Raw genomic sequence first — 21701 nt, forward strand, 5'->3', positions numbered from 1 at the left:
ACATTCCTGGCAACATACCAAAAACAACCTACGTAATCTGGTCGGGTTATTTGTTGCCCACCATACTAAAATTTGGGGGGAATAAAAAAAAATGACACTGTGACAAGAAGAAACAATCATAGGGATCATAGCGCTTTCTCTGCTACTCCCACTAGTCCCACTGAAAGTTCCATAAGAGCATCTCGTTCGGTCATCTGCCGGCTCTACCAATTCATCTCTATACTTATTGAACCTCTATGATATTTCTTTATTTTAAAATTAATGGCGCCACACATCCCATAACTGGAGGAAAAAAAGGTTTTTATTTGTTAATATTGAAACCAATTGCAGTATCATTAAATACATTGAAAACATAAAGGATGAATAGAACATTCAATTTTTAACTCAACGTGGTAGAAATTGGGAGTGGCACACTGAAGTCCTGAGGTCACCCAATTACTCCACACTGTTAGAGAATCGAATCTTCAAAATCCCCTGACCACAGTCGGTAACAATCTTTGTCAGAAAGTTTAGTTCACATCTTCACCCGTTTATCTACAATCAAGTGAGCAGCAAACTGGAAATTAAAAACCTTACAACCAAGCAACTAAAATCGAAACTTCACGAATGGCTAAGCACTTCAACCTATGGTGAAACCGAGAGCCTACTGAAAGGAATTTAGTACACTGGTTCTAACATACCCAATTTCTCTATTTTTCACACACTCATTCTTATTAAATCACGCACATTCAGCAATAAAGCTAGAACTTAATTAATATATCTATTATTATAACCTCTGCAGCTATGGTTTCTTACCTTTGACTAGTTAGTATTTAATTTTAGCCTAGATTATGTTACCTATAGATTAAGTAACGAACTTCCCTTGCCAGCTCTGTGGCAAAGTATGCCGCTTCGCATCGGTCTTTTCAGTCACCAAAAAAGATGTTTTGCGGACATTGCACTATAGATCGTCTGAAATAGACGCTAAGGCCAGTATGTAGATTAAGTAAAATACGCTCCTATCACTTTTTGTATCAATTCGTGCCAAATTGTGAAACTCGGATGTAAGCTGGTTTCCTATGGGACAGGCCTCGCCTAGTGTAGGAACCAGGCCAACTGGAAGGCACAAACCCTGTTCTTTCAAATTCTGTACTGTAGGATAGTTCTTTATTGTTATGTGTAAGCGTCAACTTGAATTTTTAAAGAGAAATAAATATGTTTATATTTTACAGAAAAAATATCAAAATACTCCCAATTTTCTGTTCTATGTCCCGTTGCCGTTATATGCCGTTAATATATCTACTCATTGAGACCTTACCTTCCAACTGCATCATCAGATTAGCTCCAAGTTAGCATATTGAGGAATACAAAAAAATTTGAGTGCACTATTGCAAGTTTGTGCTATAAAAATGATTGCTGCAGAGTTATCTTGGTCTTACTCTAGCAACGAAAACTAGAGCCAAGCGCATATATATGTTGTGTAAATGTTCATGCCAATTTTCATGTTAGTGCCTAATTTAAGCATCATCAATGGCCACAGCATCCTTATCGGATGATTGTTGCAATGTGTCGATCGGTCTAAAATGACAGTGTAATTTGCTTATATAAATAAATATTCTAGGACATCCTTATACAAATTAACTAAGCCCCTCAAGAACGCTTGTGTTTTGGGTAAATCTAAGATACATACATATAAAATACGAATACTTAAATAGAAAACACCCATGACTCAGGAACAAATATCTGTGCTCATCCCACATTGTATGATCCAGTTATGGTTCATGTGTCACCGCATAAAACTTGTTTCTACAAATACTGATAAGAATTTAGACATTATTATTCTTCATGTATTATATGTGTTTCCATGTACATTTTTTCAGAGGTTGTGCAATAAAGAGGATTTGTATTGTATTGTACTATTACACAAATTGGCTAAGTCCCACAGTAAGCTCAATAAGGCTTGTGTTGAGGGTACTTAGACAACGATATATATATATATATATATATATATATATATATATATATATATATATATATATAACATATAAATATTTATAAATAGTTTAATACATAGAAAACACCCATGACTCAGGAAAAAATATCCATGCTCAACACACTACTAATACCCTTACCAGGATTTGAACCCAGGATCATCAGCTTCATAGGCAGGGTCACTACCCACTAGGCTAGACGGGGCTTCGTCGAGAATCTTCAGATATTTAAGAATCCATGGTAAGTTAATTTATCTTAGCTGCCTTAGATGAAATAAAACAATTGAAATAGTTACCGCCCCCTTGAGCAGAGCAGGTGTGAGTTGCTTCACAGTGCGGAGACACATGTCTCTGAAGGACGCGCATTTGAGGAGCAGCACTAGACAGTACGCACACAGGTACTGCGGCAGACTGTCCCTGGACACCTACAATAATACACCATGGATGTACAGCAAATAATAACTTCTTACCAACTGCCTCAGTAAAACAACAGACCTATAAAATTCCTAGTAAATTTTTTAACCAAATGTTTGCTGTTTTAAAGTACAAACTGTTCAGGTATCTCCATACATACCTGATAATCACATACGATTGCAGTACTGCAGAATCAATATTTTTTATTTTATTTAGGGGAGGCGGCACTTTTTTTTTCCCATAAATGGCTTTTACTCCTCGCTAATTTAATCAATAATAGTACTACCATACTGATATCAATCAATTTTTTCGTGTTATGGCTCCATCAAGGTGTTGATGATTCTGCCAATGTCGAGGTTGGATAAGACACGGCTAGTATATGAATTTTATTACGGTCATAGACAGTGATATGACAATTCCTACAAAAGTGAAGTTTGACAGCAATTCAGGGACAAATCATGCAGTTCCTTTCTAATAAAGATAGTTTATTTTTCAAGTGGTCATATTACAATGTGGTTATGAACGTCAAATAAAGCTACACCAGCTTTAACCCTAAACCTCTGACCCGAGAAGATTTAAAGGAGGATATATTGTAGGAAGGTATCCCAATAAGGGACCTGCAAGAAACTCGGCGGCGGCTTCTAATGTATGGCCTTTTGGCTATTTGGGGTTGTCAAAATTTAAGTTTTTCCTTATCTGAGTTTCTGCACGCAAAGGGACCAAAGGGACGTCAAGTTGTGCCAACCCTAATAATTGCTCGTAGCAATGCTGAGCCGAACGGAGCCGACAATGCCCGAAAGGATCAGTGTTTCCCCACTGGCAATAAATTACGACGTTTAACTGATTGATTGAATTCGCTGCCAGCAATTATGTAAATCGCATGCCATCTGTTGCAACGTGTGTAGAAACCTTTATACTTACAGGAGTCCCGGAGATGCGAGTAAAGGTGTCGGCGAGTTTATATTCATGAATATTGTACAGTCTGCAGTCCGTCATTAAACAAACACGGCAGCATAGCAACCCGTGCTGCAGGAGCGAGTTTGTTTCTGTTACGTTCATCGTCGTATACTTGTTTCACTTAGCTAGAGTAACATGGCACGTTTGCTTTAATAGTTTATTTGGATTTTATTATAATACTGAAAAACAAACGCATGCTCAACCACACAACTTACAGCTGTGGTGTGACCAGTGTTGCCAGGTGCGCGGAAGAGAATTATCATGTTTGAGTGTCAAAATTATCGTACCGTTGAAAACATTATTGTACGCCTATCAAACTGGCAGTACCCCAAAAATTTCTTGCAAAATAAACTTAAATTTCCTATATATATAATCAAAAAAAACACAATTTCCGTCTAAATTGCGCAGAAATCAGTTTTATATTTGTGTCGTCTGCCGTATGCCGGATGACCTGTGGGCCAAAACAGCCACCTGTTCGGTCCCACAGGTTGTAAGGCTTCACGGTAGAACTCGTCGGAGATGGCGGGACGACATTGATGCCTTCGACAGAGACTGGTGGGAGACTTCCGAGGATAGGGACACGTGGAAGAATAAGAGGGAGGCCTTTGCCCAGCAGTGGGACAATATGGGCTCATAATAATAAATAAATATTTGTGTATTTTTTTGACAGATCCAAACGGTTTACAGGGAATTTCGACATTTTTGACTTACATTTAGGAGCCGAACACCCAAAAAGCTAATTTTACTCTATTTCTGAGGGAAAGTGTCATATTTTGCTTCAAATACTAGACTTTTTGGGTGGCATCATCCAAGGGCTGAAATTATCGTACTTTTGCGTACGATAATGCTCTTTGGAACGTACATCGTACCGGAGCCAAATTATCGTACATGTACAATAATTATCATACGCCTGGCAACGCTGGTGGTGACACTATTCTGTGACAGTAGTGACTAGTGACGGTGTTCAGTGTCAGACTGTCATATTCATTCGTTCGGAAACTTAAACTAGTAATAGACGTGCGTACCGGATCGCGACCTTTTTCGTCATATCTGATTAGATGGTGTGGACGCTAAAAAGGAACAAGCTAAGTAGGTAACAATTTTGATAGCCCAGCCTGTGTAAGTGTTAAGTAAACGTCATAATTTTATAGATATTATGGAAGGTGGACAGGGAAGGAAATCTCCATAGGCAGAACTTAGATAGATATTTGACGCTTAAAATAATATTTGCGTTTTCTGGGCTATCAAAATCGCTACCAACTTATCTTGGTCCGACAGACTTCCCGATATCGGGCCCGAAGTCAAGCGCCAATTACATCCACTTACCGATATCGGGCCTGATTATCGTATTATGTTTCCCGGAATATCAGCACATCGTTAACAATATTTGAAATGTAAATAATACTTTGTCTCTAATTGCCAAATTTGTCCAATGTTTGATATTATTGCATATGAACCATTTTTTTACATTTCAAATATTGTTAACGATGTGCTGATATTTGGTGAAACGGAAAGACACTCTTGCTCGTGCCCGACGTCGGGCCTTTTTTATAATTATATTTTTTCTATTTTTATAAAAAGTAATTAGATGTTGCATATAGCGTTGTTGTAACACGTTCATTACATTTAATTCAATCAACAATTGAAAACTGTGACATATCAATGTCATTTCGAACATCAGTCGTCCGAGATAGTACTTACGTTTAGCTTCAAATGTATACACTCGTACTAAACACTAATCAATATGTAAACAGGCCTTAAGGCAAGTGTATACGCTCGTAAGGGCCCTATAAGATATATATATTTTTTATTATTCTCATAAGACACGGTACATAGGTGTTACATCAAAATATACTGCCAAACTGCGAATGAAATTATCATATTATATTATATTCATATTAATTTTATTATCTCCAAAATTAAATTAATTAGAATACCGGTGTCTTTGAGAAAGTTACTAACTTTAAGCTCAGGAATGCACACTTGAAATAAACGGAAATAAAAAAAAACACGGTATTGAACAAGACTCAATGTTTTTCAAACGGAGAATCATTTATTATCTAATTTCGCCTTGGTCCTGCGTTTGCAGCGGTCCCGCTTGGGCCAGCCGGCGTCGCCGTGCACGGCGCGGAGGTGCACCTTCATGGCCGACCTGGTGGTGGACGCGCGGCCGCACACCGGGCAGGGGAAAGCGTCGCGTTTACCCAAATGTGCCTGAAATTTTTAAAAGATGCATATTTTCCAGAAATTGGAAAAAAATAGGGTGGCCTTGGGGTCCAAAGCGTTAGCCTAGAGGTCCGCCAGAGGGCAAGGTCACTTTTCTTTCTTGAGAATGTGATGTAAATGTAAACCAGATTTTGTAAGTTGACTAGGGTAAGACGAACATCGGGGCCAGAAGAAGAATGGAAGTATCCTTATAAAAAATGGCTCCATATATTTAAAAAAATAAAGGCGAAAGGCTATTGAACAGAAGTACCTATACTAATTATATTTGTGTACAGCGCCATCTATCGGCAAATTGTCTACCTTATTTGCGCGATGTAATGCACGTATGTTGGTTTTTCGAGAATAATTCTCTATCATGTGAACCGATTTCATAAATTGATCTTTTATATGAAAAAGGGTGTAATTAATGTAATAGAAATTTCAGGTGTACACACGTAAAGTTGGTTAAATTGCAAACTGAATTCGGAAAGGTTTTTGTTAATTAAAAAAAATTTACCAATTGGCGCTTAAGTGTGGAAGAGTAAGTTTTTTTTATACATTAAGTATAATACAATTTGATCATGAAATGGATGTACAAATAATGATTGCGTTTTTACTTTTTCGCCTTCTCGCAATACTATGGCTATTGCCAATCATTTTGGATTTAAATTCATAATTTACTATCCACGTAACAAGCATACGGCCCGCCTGATGGTAAGCCGTCTCCGTAGCCTATGTAGGTACGTCTGCAACTCCAGAGTTCCAGAGAAGTTTGTCAATTACGGGCATTTTTCTCTGTCATGTGACAGACACAAGGCGGTGCTAAATAAAAACTAGTAGTTTTTGACAAAAAAATCATTTATGGTATAAGCTTTTATCGCTGACTGTAGTTTTCTTTCCACAGGCACTAATACTCATCGAGATAATTTAAAAAACTCCCGACACAATTCGGTTGCGTTGTTTTATCACAGAGTTGCTTTGGCCACCTCCTGTCTCCATCATCAGATCAGCTCGATGATACCATAATATTGCATTGTCATAAATCATAATCATAAATCATTTATTCGTGGTAAAGCTTAATTTACATACAGAAGTATATATATAACAAAAAAATAAGATTTAAACATATTGAAATAGTTTACCACGAAATGGGCTCGCCTCAGCTTAATGCTAACCTGCAGGTCAGCGCTGATCTTCCGACGAGACCATTTGTGGGCCACGATTGCAACTGTACGGCATGGCCATTGTCACCCGACTATATGTATATACATTTTTAGCTTTATCAGAAACCGGGAAGTGGGTCAAATTTAACTTGCAAGATTTGACCCGTAGAAACGCACATAGTTACATTGCAAGTTACATAAAATCTAGTAAAATAACGTTGGCCAATATGGCCTAGTACTAGTACGCACAACTTTGTAATGCCGGGTGTAGTTCCCCTGCAGGGTGAAGGCGAGCGGGCACTCGGGGCACTGGTACGGCTTCTCCCCCGTGTGTGACCGGATGTGACGCTGCACACACACACACACACACACACATACGATACAATAAGATACAGTTATTTTCACCACACCAACTGGTAAAGGCCCTCTTGGTTAAAAACTAATAAGAACGTTGCATTTTATCCACATTTGGGGCAAAGTAATCAGATACGAGTTTTGACTTGTTTCCTTATGTTGGCTGGTAGAATTGACTTTTAAATGATGATTTTGAATGATAATTTTTATTAGCTTCATTTGGATATGATTTAATTTGATTTTTTTGGTATTTCATAGTTAGTAGTTTCCTCGTGTTGGTGTGGTGAAAATGTTTGTTTCACTAGGAGGCATAGTTTGTTCGCACGAGGGTAACGAGTGGTTCGAGTACCTAGTGGATTCTTGAGCGTTGTGAGTGTTTCAAGACCCGAGGTTTAAACTTTTAAACAAACTTTGCCTCGTGAAACACAACATTTTTCACCACTCCAACGCGAGGAAAATACAAACTACGAAATACCAAAAAGCGATCCAAATCAAATTCAAATTATCGTAATAAAAAAAATCATTCAAAATCATCATTTAAAAGTCAATTCCAACAGCTAACGTAAGGAAACAATTCAAGATTTTCATCTGATTATTTTGCCCCACCTGTGGATAAAATGCAACTTTCTCATTCGTTATTGCACAATCAAAAGGGGCCTTTACAAGTTGGTGTGGTGAAAATATAATTATTACATTCAAAAAATTTGAAGACTAGCAACGACGAAGACGCGAGCAACGTCGAGTGAAGCGGAGCAAAGTTGCCGCACATCACTCGACATGTCTGGAAAGTTTCAACATGGCTTACAGCGCCCGACACGGACAGATGTCGCCGGGATCTCTATTAAATCATTAATTTCAGTGATTGTACACTTTTGTTTGTGTTTGTCATTCATTCACTGTTACTTCTGTTTTACTCATTTCCTCAAAGGTTAACTGGAAGATATCCCATACAGGGATAAGTTCGCCTTTGTTGTATTTAATTTACTCTGTAACTGTGTTTTTCGTGTTTTTATTTCTATGTACAATAAAGTATATACATACATAAATCATAATGTATTGTTTGTCCGCATTTTCGTTAGTCATAATTTGGTTTTTCTCAGAAACGCGTAGCTTTTCATGATTGCCATAATACAAACCTAACCTATCTATAGGATAGCCTTACGAAAATCCTGAAAAGCGAACGGTTTAGAATTATGACTAATGACGATCTGACAATCATTACATTATGACTTTCAATAATTATGTCAAACAAAAGGGTCATCTATTAATTATATCACACGTTTAGGGGGGAGGGAGGGGGTCAAGAAAATGTGACATGTTGTGACAAGGGGGAGGGGGGAATCACAAACTTTGTGACGTCACTTCAACTCCATCAGTATTTTTATTTTTTTTATTTTTCGTTTTATGCAATTTCTCAAAAATATTTTGATAAAATATTAATAAACCTGAACCGATTCGCCAATTTTGTTGAAAAAAAAATGGAAAAAATGTGACGTCACAACAGGGGGGAGGGGGTTTGCCAAATGTGACCAAGTGTGACAAGGAGGGGTCAAAAAAACCTAGAAATTCGTGTGATCTAATTGATGAATGACCCCAAAGGGATCCGATGTCGCCGGTGTGTCATAGTGTTACACAAAAAGTTTTGTAATTATATTCTATGTATTTAAGTATTTATAAATATTTATATATTATATATATCGTTGTCTAAGTACCCTCAACACAAGCCTTATTGAGCTTACTGTGGGACTTAGTCAATTTGTGTAATAATGTCCTATAATATTTATTTATTTATTCATAATAAACACTTACCTTTAGAGGAGCTGCCAATGCAAATGTCTTCGGGCAATGAGGACAGGCGTACGGCTTCACGGCGAGGTGCGCGCGCTTATGATATTCGAGGAGTGACGAGCTCTGTTACAAAGTGTGTAAAGTGTGTTAGTGTTGTGTTCCTGCCGGTGAGTAAGGTTGCCAGAGCTCAACGAGGGGGGTGGGGTTAGGGTTGGCAACGCGCATGTAACTCCTCTGGAGTTGCAGGTGTACATAGGCTACGGAGACTGCTTACCATCAGGCAGGCCGTATGCTTGTTTGCCATCGACGTAGTATAAAAATAGAGTATAATTACTAAGTAGTATAATTATTAGGTATACTAAGTATTATTAGAATAGTTAATTTAAATTAAGTTATTTTTTGTACTCGTTTTTTGTGGCAATAAAGTATTTTTCTTTCTTTGTTTCATAATACGACTCCCAAAGACGTCAACTGACGCGTTCAGTTGTAATATCAACATTCGGGTATTCCAATAAGGTTTATAATCACTATAACCAGTTTTTTTTGTAAGATTAAAAATTTCTAACCTCAAAAGTACATAGTCGTAAATAACTTTTTCTTCCGAATCGCTATGCTATGCAGGTTACATTATAAATTGCAGGCAAGGTCCTTATGCACGAAACGTATTCGCTTCGCTTGAGAGGGAGTGCTATGGGACATGCGCTCGCATCGACGGCCGGACGCAACTGAGGCGCGCGCAGGCGGCGCGCACGTATTTATGCAGCGGTTGGAGCGAGATGGGAGACAGGGCGTGCTACTCTCGCAAGCGACATTCTCTGCGGTAGTCCTGAATTGCTGTATTTTCTACTACCCACTTCATGCAACCGGCGATTGTGAGCGGGATAGAAGATATGCCATCGCACTCTAGAGAGGTGCGATTTACGTCAAAGGGTAGATTAGATTCTGTAGTTCTAAGATACCTATCTTTCTATTTATTCGTAGGTTTAGGAATAGTATATAAGACGACGATACATTTCAATAAATGTTCATTATTTAACTGACTATACCGCTGTTTACACTTGACTCCTCCTGCCTGGACCCCCATATATTGTATAGGGAGCGTGCATGAACTGTAGGAGGCAGCACAGGAGCCGTCAGATTTTTGGCGCGAGGCGTAAATGTGATGTCTATTGTTCCGATGTAGCCCACAAGATGGCAGAACCTACTATGCACAAGAAAACACGTGACGTGTACATGTGCATGTTTATTGTTCCGATTCAGGCCACAAGATGGCAGACCCTCCAACGCGCACGGTCCCTATAGTATTTTTTTAACATATAAAAGTTTATTTAGGTCAGTACACAAAATAAGTATTGTATTGTCTAGTATCTCACCCGCACAGTAGCCCCGCACTGCTCGCACACGGCCTGCAGCTGCGGCCGCACCCGGCGGCGCGGGTCCTTGCGTGTCGGGCCCTGGTAGCGCTGCCCGAGGTGCTTGCGGCGCGTGTGTGTGTCCAACGCCGCCGCGTTACTGAACGCCATCGAGCACTGAAAGTAAATATTCTTTCAACACACCAGCTCGCAAAGGTCCTCTAGATACTTCAAAAACTGATGAATTTTTTTTAAAACGATAACGTTTAGTCATTTGAGAGAGACAAATAGGTGCGACAACGAGCGAAGCGAGTTGTATTTTTTTATTTTATATTATAGGACATTATTACACAAATTGACTAAGTCCCACGGTAAGCTCAATAAGGCTTGTGTTGAGGGTACTTAGACAATAATATATATAATATATAAATACTTAAATACATAGAAAACATCCATGACTCAGGAACAAATATCCATGCTCAACACACGAATAAATGCCCTTACCAGGATTTGAACCCGGGACCATCAGCTTCGTAGGCAGGGTCACTACCCACACTTTTGGCCTACCAAACCGGTCGTCAAAAAGAATTTTATCAAAACGAATTCGAAATAGAGGTGGATTATCAAGGTAAACTTTGTAGCCACAGTAAATTTACTGCCATCTTTCGACACATGATTAAAACTTTTAGAACGCCATTTGACTTTGATCTTTATTCTTTCACTGATTGTATTTTTATTAAATATTAAAAAGTGGCGCCGCGCGCTTTACCCGTTCACAGTGATGAAACTCAGTAGGATGTACCGCCCCGACATGTTCCCGTAGCGCGTCCTCGCTCGCACAGTTCTCGCCGCACTGCTCGCACGGCCGCAGCTCGCCGTGCTCGGCGGCCGTGTCCGTGTGTCTGTTCAGCGCCTCTGCACTATTGAACATGGCTGAGCACATAGTGCATACAAATTGATGCGATTTCTGAAACAGTCAAATGTGTGAAACACAAATAAGTATGAGAAAAATGAAACCAATATTTAGATTTTTCTTATATTTAACGACTCATTAAAAATACGAAATTCTCGTTTAGATCATGCAATGGGTCGTTCTCCTTTTATCCCGTTTTTATTTAGTCAACATTTTTTTTCGTAATATTTTAGTGAAAATCGGCGGAATAACGGTGGAGCAGGGCGGCTACCGGGAAAATCGAAATTCGTCAATTGCGGGCATTTTTCTCTGTCACTCTAATTACGTCTTAGTGAGAGTAAAAGAGGAAGATCCCCGCAATTTGCGAATTTCGGTTTTCGCGGTAGGCCCCCAGGTTTCCAAGTCCCGATGTCGGGCCTGATTTTCGGTTTCCGTTTCACGCAACATCAGCACATCGTTAACAATATTGGAAATGTAAAAAAATGGTTCATATGCAAAAAATATCAAACATTGAACATTTTGGCAATTAGAGATAAAGTATTTTTCACCACACCAATTTCCATGCCACCATTTTTCAAGCCTTATTGAGCTTACTGTGGGACTTAGTCAATTTGTGTAATAATGTCCTATAATATTTATTAAATTTTTGGACTCAGTTCTGTGAGGAACCGTCCAGCATTACTGGTGGAACAGATTCATAAGTTTTATATCCTGCTTTGAATATCAGTAGCTTAATAGCATCGTTCGCAGACGTTTCTCCAATTTCAAAACTTAAAAATTATGCGTGAAAATCGTTAGTTTAAATCAACATAGAGTGTTAATACCACGTCGTGTGTCAGCTTCCTGTGTTTCATGAGCCCGTGCTCGCCGACGAACGTCTCGCCGCAGTCGACGCAGTCCACGTTCTGCGCGGCGTGCACGACGCGCACGTGGTTAAAGTACGTCGTGTTCTTTCTGGGGGAAGACAATCAAGTCTTTGGCAAATGTATTTTCGGCATGGCCTCTATTTTTACAAGCTTTTATTCAACTTGCCCTGTTAGTATGTATATAATGTGTGGGTCAAATCTTGGAAGCTAAATTTGACCCACTCCCCGATTTTTGATTTGCATACATATGTAAGTCGGGTGACAATGCAATATTATGGTACCATCAAGCTGATCTGATGATGGACACGGGAGGTGGCCATAGGAACTCTGTGATAAAACAACGCAACCTAATTGTGTTTGGGGTTTTTAGAATTGTCTCGATGAGTATTAGTTGCCTGCCGTAAGAAAAGTACAGTCAGCGGTAAAAGATTGTACAAAAAATATTTTTTTTGCCATAATCTTATTTGTTTTTAAGATATAATAAATATACATATCCTCCTGAGGCAAATTTGTACTTACTTGTACTTATTCCACAATCTATTCTTAGCTTTCATCTATTAACAAAAGGTTCCAAATTCAACAACAAAACAACTGTGTCTGGGTCTCAGGTGGTTAGGAAACAAACGAGCAGACAAATCGTCTGACGGTAAGCAACAACCATTACCCATGGACACTCGCAACACGAGAGGGGTTGGAAGTGTGTTGCCGGACTAGACGTTATTACATTAAGCCCTTTTCTTGGAGGTTTAATGGTCGTATTTATCTGAAAATCCTGCAGGCGACAGTTTAGCTTATAAATAAGCTGGCTAAGTGGGTTCTCTGTTCGTAAGCGCTTTTCACTACATAGCGGAAGACACGTGTTATTGTTTATGCTCATAGCGCGGAGCTCGCAAGAAAAAATATTTACTCAAAACAATTTCGTAACCTGTGACAACTGGTTACAAAATTGATAAAATACGGCCTAGACGCTAGCGGCATCTATCGGTCAATCTCGTTTAAGACATCGGAAGTAAACCATCGCCATCGGGTAAATATTATTTATGATATTTTTATTTTTATTACTGAAAATATTTTTTATTATTTACTTTTTGTTTTATACTCTGCAGGTTGCGCTGCAGCCGGGTTTATTGACGCTAATATACTTTTTCATTGTCGGAATGTGATACTAATTATGTTCTCAAATATATTGTTAGTAATTTTGTAACACCTTAAATAATTACCATAGGTGCCTATTATACACCGTGTTTTTTTTAAATTTCCGTTAATTTCAAGGGTGCATTCCTGAGCTTAAATTAACTAACTTTCTCAAAGACACCGGTATTCTAATTAACTCCATTTCGGAAATAATCAATAATTTATTTTTATCTTATAATAAGGCCCTTACGAGCGTATACACTTGCATTAGGACCTGTTTACATATTGATTAGTGTTTAGTACGAGTGTGCAAATTTGACACTAAACGGAAGTGCTATCTCGGACGATCGATGTTTGAAATGACATTGATATATCACCGTTTTCAATTGTTTAGTTGAATTAAATGTAATGACCGTGTTACAACAATGCTATATGCAACATTTAATTACTTTTTATAAAAATATACCAAAGATTTTTTTTTTATTGACTATGCCATTTAGTTTCCTTAAACGTACTTACTCATATCCCGTAGTTAACTGAATTCAATAAAAACACGGTGTATACATATTATCACTCTGTTTGTACCGGGTCTAAAATAAGCAAGGAATTTCAAAATAAAACAAATACCTTGGCACAGCCCTGCGTCCGAAATTATGAATTTCCAACGAGAATTATAAAATGTTCAAAGTTGGACTACTGGGTCTAAAAAGAAACCTTTCTTAGGGGGCTCACATTACCCGGACGGTGTTCACCGAACGATATCGGCCTATCAGTCAGAATAACTGACAGGCCGATATAGTCCGGTGAACTGGACCCGTTATACTGTGGTACACATAATAAACTATAGGCTCAGATGTCTGGTGGTAATAATCTTAAGTACTTACATGAAGCTCTTCTCGCAGTGCGGGCACGTGTATGTCTTGCCCGCGTGTGTGGCGTGGTGCTTATTCGCTTGACTCCTGCGTCATATAACTCATGATATAAGTGTGCATATGAATGGTTTTTTTATACTATGTCGGTGGCAAGTAGAGGTGGAGGGAGTTCCCTTTGCCAACAAACTGCCTTCTGGCATTAAGTCCGCCATTTGTACTCTTCATGTATTGTGCAATAAAGTTTAAATAAAAAATAAAAAAATACAGTTTGGCAGAAGAAAACAAAATTGTAAAATCAGGGTTTTTTTTACCGGAATAAATGTTTTTTTTTAATTTTATTTTTTTAATAAGCATACGGCCCGCCTGATGGTAAGCAGTCTCCGTGCATGTACGCCTGCAACTCCAGAGGAGTCATATGCTCGTTGCCGACACTATCACTCCGCACCCTCGTTGAGCTCTGGCAACCTTACTCACCGGCAGGAACACAACACTATGAGTAGGGTCTAGTGTTATTTGGCTGCTGTTTTCTGTAAGGTGGAGGTACTTCCCCAGTTGGGTTCTGCTCTAGATCTGGAATGACATCCGCTGTGCTGTGCCCTACCACACAAAGCGAGATGACATTCACAGTGCCCATACCTCTCTTTACTTGGACTTACCCGGGTCCAAAATTTATGATTATATTTGTTTTAGAAAAATCCATATTTTTATTAGGACACTTGTCAAACCATTAGTTAGTAAATAGTAAAGTGAAGTGTACATCAGCGCCTAGTACATATAGTACAAGCTTTGCTTATACTCTGTATGTTTAGGTATTTAAATAAAAGTAAACAAAATCTACCCTCAAATGGCTGCTTAAGCCAGTTGAGGGTAGATGAAAACATTACGTGATCAAATAATGTAGGTTGAAGTCAGGTTTTATATTTGGTTGGTTAACCAATAACTATTATAACTACCCGAAAATGTACAAATTGTTTGTTTATTTTTATTTAAATACCTAAAGATACAGAATATTGTTTGGGGTGGGCTAATCTATGTAAGATTATCCCCAAATACTTATTTATTTATTTATTTATTTATTCAAAACATTACTCAATACTCAGTAACCATTTGTGATAAATAAATAAATCTCCATTTTTCAACTCCAAAGGTTTTAATTATATTAGGAAATCCAAAAAGATAAACTGCTGCAGATGGACCGATTTCGTTATCGAAAAAGTCCCCTTGTATAGATCGCAGCCAGCACCCATCACAACGCACGCAGTCACCTCCCGTTGTCATGCAGCATATTTCGCAGGCATATGTGTTCCTTAGCGAACCCATACGCCAGCGAAACATGTTTAGTTCAGATATTAGATTTACTAACTTATCTCTGGAGATGAAGTTGCACTGATTGCAGATGTACTTCATTCGGTGCCGGCTCTGGTGTTCACGGAGCCGTTTGCTCGAGAGCAAGCGCATAGCACAGATGTTACAGGAGAGCGGTCCAATGCTCTAAAATCAAATAGTTACTTCAATTTTATTACACAATAAATACATTGCAAATTTCATTTTTGGTACGGTCACGTCTGAAAATATCGATACGGACAAAGTGCCAAAAATATGTATACACTACCGTTATATATGGACCATAGTCGTGTATACATATTTTTGGCACTTAGATCGTGTCCATGTTTTCAGACGTGACTGTACAAGGTCTTGTCGCTGACTGTACTTTTTCAGCCACAGACAACTAATACTCATCGAGACAATTCTAAATACCCCAAACACAATTAGGTTGCGTTGTTTCATCACAGAGTTCCTATGGCCACCTCCTGTCTCCATCATCAGATCAGCTCGGTACACCCGATTTCCATATGTATGCAAATTTTCAGCTCAATCGCAAATCGGGAAGTGGGTCAAATTTAGCTTTCAAGATTTGACCCACACTAAGAAACTTACATACTAACAGGGCAAGTTAAATAAAAACTTGTACAAATGCAGTAATGGCGGACAGCCAATCATGGGGTTTAACAGAGGTAAGAATGGTGCATACCGGAAATCCAGTATTCATGGTCTATTCGTGATACCAATGTTAAAAAGCGCGAGTGCGAGTCAGACTCGCCCACCGAGACAGAAATACATCATCTGTGAAAATTTCAACTGTCTAGCTATCACAGTTCATGAGATACAGCCTGGTGACAGATGGACAGTGGAGTCTTAGTAATAGGGTCCCGTTTTTACCCTTTGGGTGCGGAACCCTAAAAAAATTGGACAAGTAAAAAGTCGGACTCACCTACCGTACTTTTTAGTTGTTGTTGTTATAGCGGCAACAGAAATACATCTGTGAAAATTTCAACTACCTAATTATCACGGTTCATGAGATACAGCCTGGTGACAGACGGACAGTGGAGTCTTAGTAATAGGCTCCCGTTTTTACCCTTTGGGTACGGGACCCTCAAAAATGGAGGCTCAGAGCGGACTCACCGGACTGTGCCGGACTCGGTGGTTGTTGAAGGCGGACTCCACGCCAAACCCTTTCCCGCAGTCCTCACACTTAAACGGCAACTCCAGGTAACTCTGGGACTTCTTACGCGTTGCGATCTCTTCCAGTTGTTCTTCCTACACATACATAAACATAAAAATCAAATAGTTAAACTACAATTAAAACACAAAATATTACTTTGCTAATTCGTGAAAAGATAACGTGCTAGTCAAAGCATTAGCCTGTGCAAATGTTAAGTAAACGCGATAATTTCGTAGATGTTTGACGTCTAAAATAACACTTGCGCTATCTCGGCTATCAAAATCGCTACCAACTTATCTTGGTCTGACTCTATGATATCTTTGTCAAACTACACAAAATGGCCGCTATTTTTTATTTCTTTTTTTTTTTCGTATGATCATCCAAAAACCCGAAAATTCCTTTTTGCCAGTGTCTGATTTGATCCACCAAACTTTGCTGGTAGTGCCATTAACATTATAATTGATGGTGTGCTCCTTCTACATCGAGTGGTTTATCAATCCAAAGAAAAAAATTATCTCATAAGGCCAAAACTTGGATTACTTACACGTATTTTGGACCTAATGAAGGCATTTAAAATAATTCTATCTAGCTGGGACTTAATTCTACAAAACGCTTTTTTTAACTGATTTGATTGGCCTAGCATACCGAAAATGAAGTATAATTATGTAGTATTTTTACAATAGACTGCATTTTTTTACAAGTACCAGTCTCGCCTGATGGTAAGCAGTCACCATCATAGAGTATATTGATAGACTATGATACCAGCAACTCCAGAGGTGTTACATGCGTGTTGCCGACCCTTAAAAAAGCTGTACACTCCTTTATTGAAGAACACCATACTGTAGCCCTTCAAGAACACCTCGGCAGGGAGCTCATCCCTCATGCCACAGCCGAAGCGTCCGCGGGAGTAAATTCAAATGTTAATTGACAAAAAAAGTGTGAAGTATAACCAAAGAGAATATAATAGAGAGAAAACTTTGTAGCCACAGTAAATTTACTGCCATCTTTCGACACATGATTAAAACTTTTATGTATGATATGTGTTAAATTTGTTCAATATCTACCTAAAAGTGGCGCCAAATCATAGATCATATCAAGATATGATCAAGGTATGGTGGCATCGTTTCGAGCGATGGCGCCATAACCATATATAAAGATGGCAGTCAATTTACTGTAACTACAAAGTTTTCTTTGACAATCCACATTTATTTCAAATTCTCTTTGGTACACAAAAATAGTAAATACTAAAAAATATGGCTGTCTATAGCCATAATCTTGTAGGTTTTAGTAAATATTCAGGCGTAAGGAAGGTATTTTAGTATTTTAAGAGTTTTTATTCTTACCTTGCTCAAAGTAACAAGTTTATGGTCTATGGTATTCGCAAATTTCGCTAAATTAGATTCAGAGTGTGATCGCTTTTTCCCCCTTTTTCTTTCCTTTAGATTGTCACCATTACATTTTTCAGTGACATTAATTTCAATTTTATTATCCTTCACATCAGTCGTCATCATTTCGTTATCTTTTTCCGTCTTTATATTTTTATGAATGTCCACACTTTCACTGACCTGACCGGTTTTTAAGATATTTTCCTTCACTTTAGTTTTTAGTTTGCTGTTTAAGTTTTTTTCATTTTTCGTCTTTTTTGGAGTCCTAATATTTTTTTTGCTATTTATGTCTTTTCCAGTTAACAAGATATTTTTCACAATTGAAGTCTCAGTTTTCATCTTGCTGATTATGCCATCTTTTGAATCGATTTTGTCAGTAACACTATCACTGTTTTCAATTAAATCTTTTTGGACATCAAGTGGCACTTCAGGAACTTCATTGATGACATCTACCGGCGCAATTTGTTCATTTTTTATGTGTGTGGTCAGTATTTGTCCATTGAAAAAATCTTCTGATGGGTTTAACTCAATAAATTCGAGCTCAGTTTGAGTTAAGTTGAGCGACCGGTCAGGGTTTTGGTATTTGCGAACATAATCTGTATCCAGCTGAAAAGCACGAATATGAAGTTAACTGTTGAAAAATACATATGAAAGGAAAAAATTAAAGTCAAGATTGTGATTATAGTACCTATAGCTTGCGAACATATTTGCTTGATATAAATTGTTTTAAGATATGAAGTCACTTCACAAAAGGATGTATATTATATATTTATTTTGCATTGACAACCTGTCTGACCTATTGCGTGACCCTGCCTATACAGCAGATGTTCCCGGGTTCAAATCCTGGTAAGGGTATTTATTTATGTGATGAGCACAGATATTTGTTTTTAAGTCATGGGTGCTCCTAAGTATTTATAAATATTTATGTATTATATATATATTGTTGTCTAAGTACCCATTAACTTACTGTAGCTTACTGTGGGACTTCGTCAGTTTGTGTAATAATGTCCAATAATATTTATTTGTTTGAAAAAACAATAGTTACCGCCCCCTTGAGCAGCGCGGGAGTGAGTAGTTCCAGCGTACGGAGACACATGTCTCTGAAGGACGAGCATTTGAGGAGCAGCGTGAAGCAGTACGCGCACAGGTATTGTGGCAGCCTGTCCCTGGACACCTACAATCATACATATATTAATTTAAAAATTGTGTAATGGAAGATGGGTCTCCCACACAAGTATTGTTATACTTAATGGGAGATTCCAGCCTTTTATGTAATTAGCTCATACAGTCAAATTGTTGCACATTGTTGAGATAAATACTTATCTACTCTTTATACCTAAGATGGACTACTTACCTACCTAACCTTTATACCTATGAATTGCTGTAAAAAGTAATGTAATAAAGTATTGTATGTATAGAGCACTTAGTTGTAGCCTTAGGTTTTAGTTATATTATATTATATATATGCATTTAGTAGAAGGGCTTCTTAAATACAAAAATTGACAAAGGATATATATCAGGCGTCATCCAATGGCGGACCACAGTCTGGACCCAGACCACCTACCTATATTATTTGTTACTTATTTAATAAATTCAAGTAGAAACTGACCACAATGGTAATTTTTTTTAAATCAGACCCCTGAAGAAACTAATTGGTGACCCCTGATATGTATTGTCCTCAATTGACTAAAAGTTTCCTCATTGTATTACCTAAACTAGCTAACAGAATCAATCCCTTCAAAAGCTACTCATTATTGCATCACTTCAGATAATCTCGCTGCTCTCGAGATACCCGTCCCATCTGAAGTACGAGATTGAAGCAAGCTTTGATTCAACATGACTTTAGGTTTATATGGCTTTAGAATATTGTCCAAATTTGTGAATATTACAATTCACTTACATAAAGAAAATACGGGTTCAAGGGCCTGTTTCACAATGTCTAAGTAACGTCTGAATCTTATTAGATGAACAAAGTCATCGTTGGCGTTTCACAATCTTCAAATAAGCTTAACTGGTAGATAAAGTGCAAAGTTTTGCAGGAAGTGTTATTTGACAGTTAATTTAGTTATTAATTAGCTATCCAATACTTTACTTGGACATTGTGAAACAGGCCCTAAGCATTATTAAATTATAGGATAGGTTGTTTGTGTTATAATATATAGCAAAGAAATTCATAAAAAAAAACAATTGTAAAATAGAATGGTCTACAAAACAAAATAACATTTTTTTTGGTTTGTTTTGTCTGTTTTATGTTAACCTGTTTATATGCAATAAAGTGACATACATACAAAATTCAAATAAACAACAGGCCAGGAGAATCCTTATAAAAAGTCTTGGGTGTCTACCCAAGGGCCAACCGGGCCATGGCCCATGGCCAGGAGCGGCGTACTGGGGCGGCGAAACTTAATGGCCCAGGGCGCCAAATTTTTTAATTACGCCCCTGCCTGCAATGCAAACACAAGAGGGTTTTCAAGTGCGTTGCCGGTTTTAAGATGAGAGTACGCCGTTTTCTTAAGGTTTCAAGGACGTACGGTCCGGTAATACCGCAGGCGCCAATTCATTCCACTGTTTAGCTGTGCGAGGCAGTTCTGGAGGAGTTGAGGGCCTTGTCAGACACCGCCTTGAGGTATATATAATTATTAGCTAATACTTACAGGCGTCCCAGAGATGCGAGTAAAAGTATCGGCGAGTTTGTAATCATGGATATTGTACAGTCTACAGTCCAGCATTAAACAAACACGGCAGCATAGTAACTCGTGCTGCAGAAGTGAATTTGTTTGCGTTCTATTCATTTTCGTATACTTGTTTCACTTAGCTTTAGTAATACTTGAATTTTATTTACTGAAAAACAAACGCATGAACAATATGAACAACTTACAGCTGTGAAGACACTTTTTTTTTGCTATGGTGACACTGACTCTGACTGATTCATTCGTTCGGAAACATAAAGCAGTAACAGACGTGCGTACCGGATCGCGACTTTGTCGTCCAATCTGATTACATTTCAAAATTGGTTACGATTGATTTGATCATGTTTTATACGTCAAATTAATGCCTTTAAACAGAAAAATAACTTATCACAAATAAAAATAACAAATAATGACAACCCAGGGCAGCTTGTGGCGAGCTGTTGTGGAGTAGCGATCCCACGTACCCGAGTGTTCCTGGAGACTTCTATCACCCGAAGGAGGGTGGGTGGATCAAGATTCTCTGCCTCTGTCTTGCCTTAGCCGGCCAGCCAGAGTGGAGCCGCAAGAGCTGCGTTCTCGAGGGAGATGTGGAAACGTAAGTGGCGAAAGGGATAGGTATTTGTTGAAATTCCAGTGACACCTCTTTACTCTCAGCCCTCACACCGGTGTTGCTCTTCAGCCATCCTAGATGACGCTTTTTGTGTGGACACATCTCGTGGGAGCGAGACACCATTTGTCAAAAATGAATTTGTATACAGTTTTATTAGGCAGGCGTCCGGTTTTTTAGCCATAGCCCAGCCTTACTTTTATTTTTAAGTAGTTATTACCATAGAGTATATTGAATAGTAGGGTAGTTATTACCAAAGAGTAAAGTAAGTATAAAGGAAAAGAGAGCCCTCTTGAAGCATTATAAGGAAACTAATTTCGAAGCGCTATCTCTGATTTGCATCCGAAACTAGCTATGTATGTGTGCGTGCACATCTACATATGCATACGTATGTGTAGGTACTTGCGTACTACATAATATTAGTTCTACTTGGGCGGTTTAAAAGTTAATTTTTTGTTCGATTTCTTGTAACTTTGATAGTTTTTTTGTTTACAAGATATCAAACAAAACATTAACTTGTGAGCCACC

The 21701-nt window shown here is 38.3% G+C and overlaps 2 protein-coding genes across 2 annotated transcripts in view; both read right to left on the minus strand.

Moving 5' to 3' along the window:
• Nucleotides 1-3730, minus strand: part of LOC133532550 (zinc finger protein 107-like) — a 30090-nt gene extending 26360 nt beyond the window's left edge. The window contains exons 1-2 of the mRNA XM_061871278.1: nt 3306-3730; nt 2267-2395 (exon numbers count right to left, since the gene is read on the minus strand). Of these exons, the coding sequence (XP_061727262.1) occupies nt 2267-2395; nt 3306-3443 (267 nt within the window). The 5' untranslated portion in view covers nt 3444-3730. The remainder of the gene's footprint in view (nt 1-2266; nt 2396-3305) is intronic.
• The window catches only part of LOC133532546 (zinc finger protein 761-like), a 110983-nt gene that overhangs the window by 70259 nt on the left and 19023 nt on the right, over nt 1-21701 (minus strand). Inside the window, exons 10-11 of the mRNA XM_061871271.1 lie at nt 18922-19050; nt 17835-18482 (exon numbers count right to left, since the gene is read on the minus strand). Coding sequence (XP_061727255.1) covers nt 17835-18482; nt 18922-19050 — 777 coding nt within the window. The remainder of the gene's footprint in view (nt 1-17834; nt 18483-18921; nt 19051-21701) is intronic.

This window comes from Cydia pomonella, chromosome 27 (genome assembly GCF_033807575.1).
Source record: "Cydia pomonella isolate Wapato2018A chromosome 27, ilCydPomo1, whole genome shotgun sequence".
Lineage (NCBI taxonomy): Eukaryota > Metazoa > Arthropoda > Insecta > Lepidoptera > Tortricidae > Cydia > Cydia pomonella.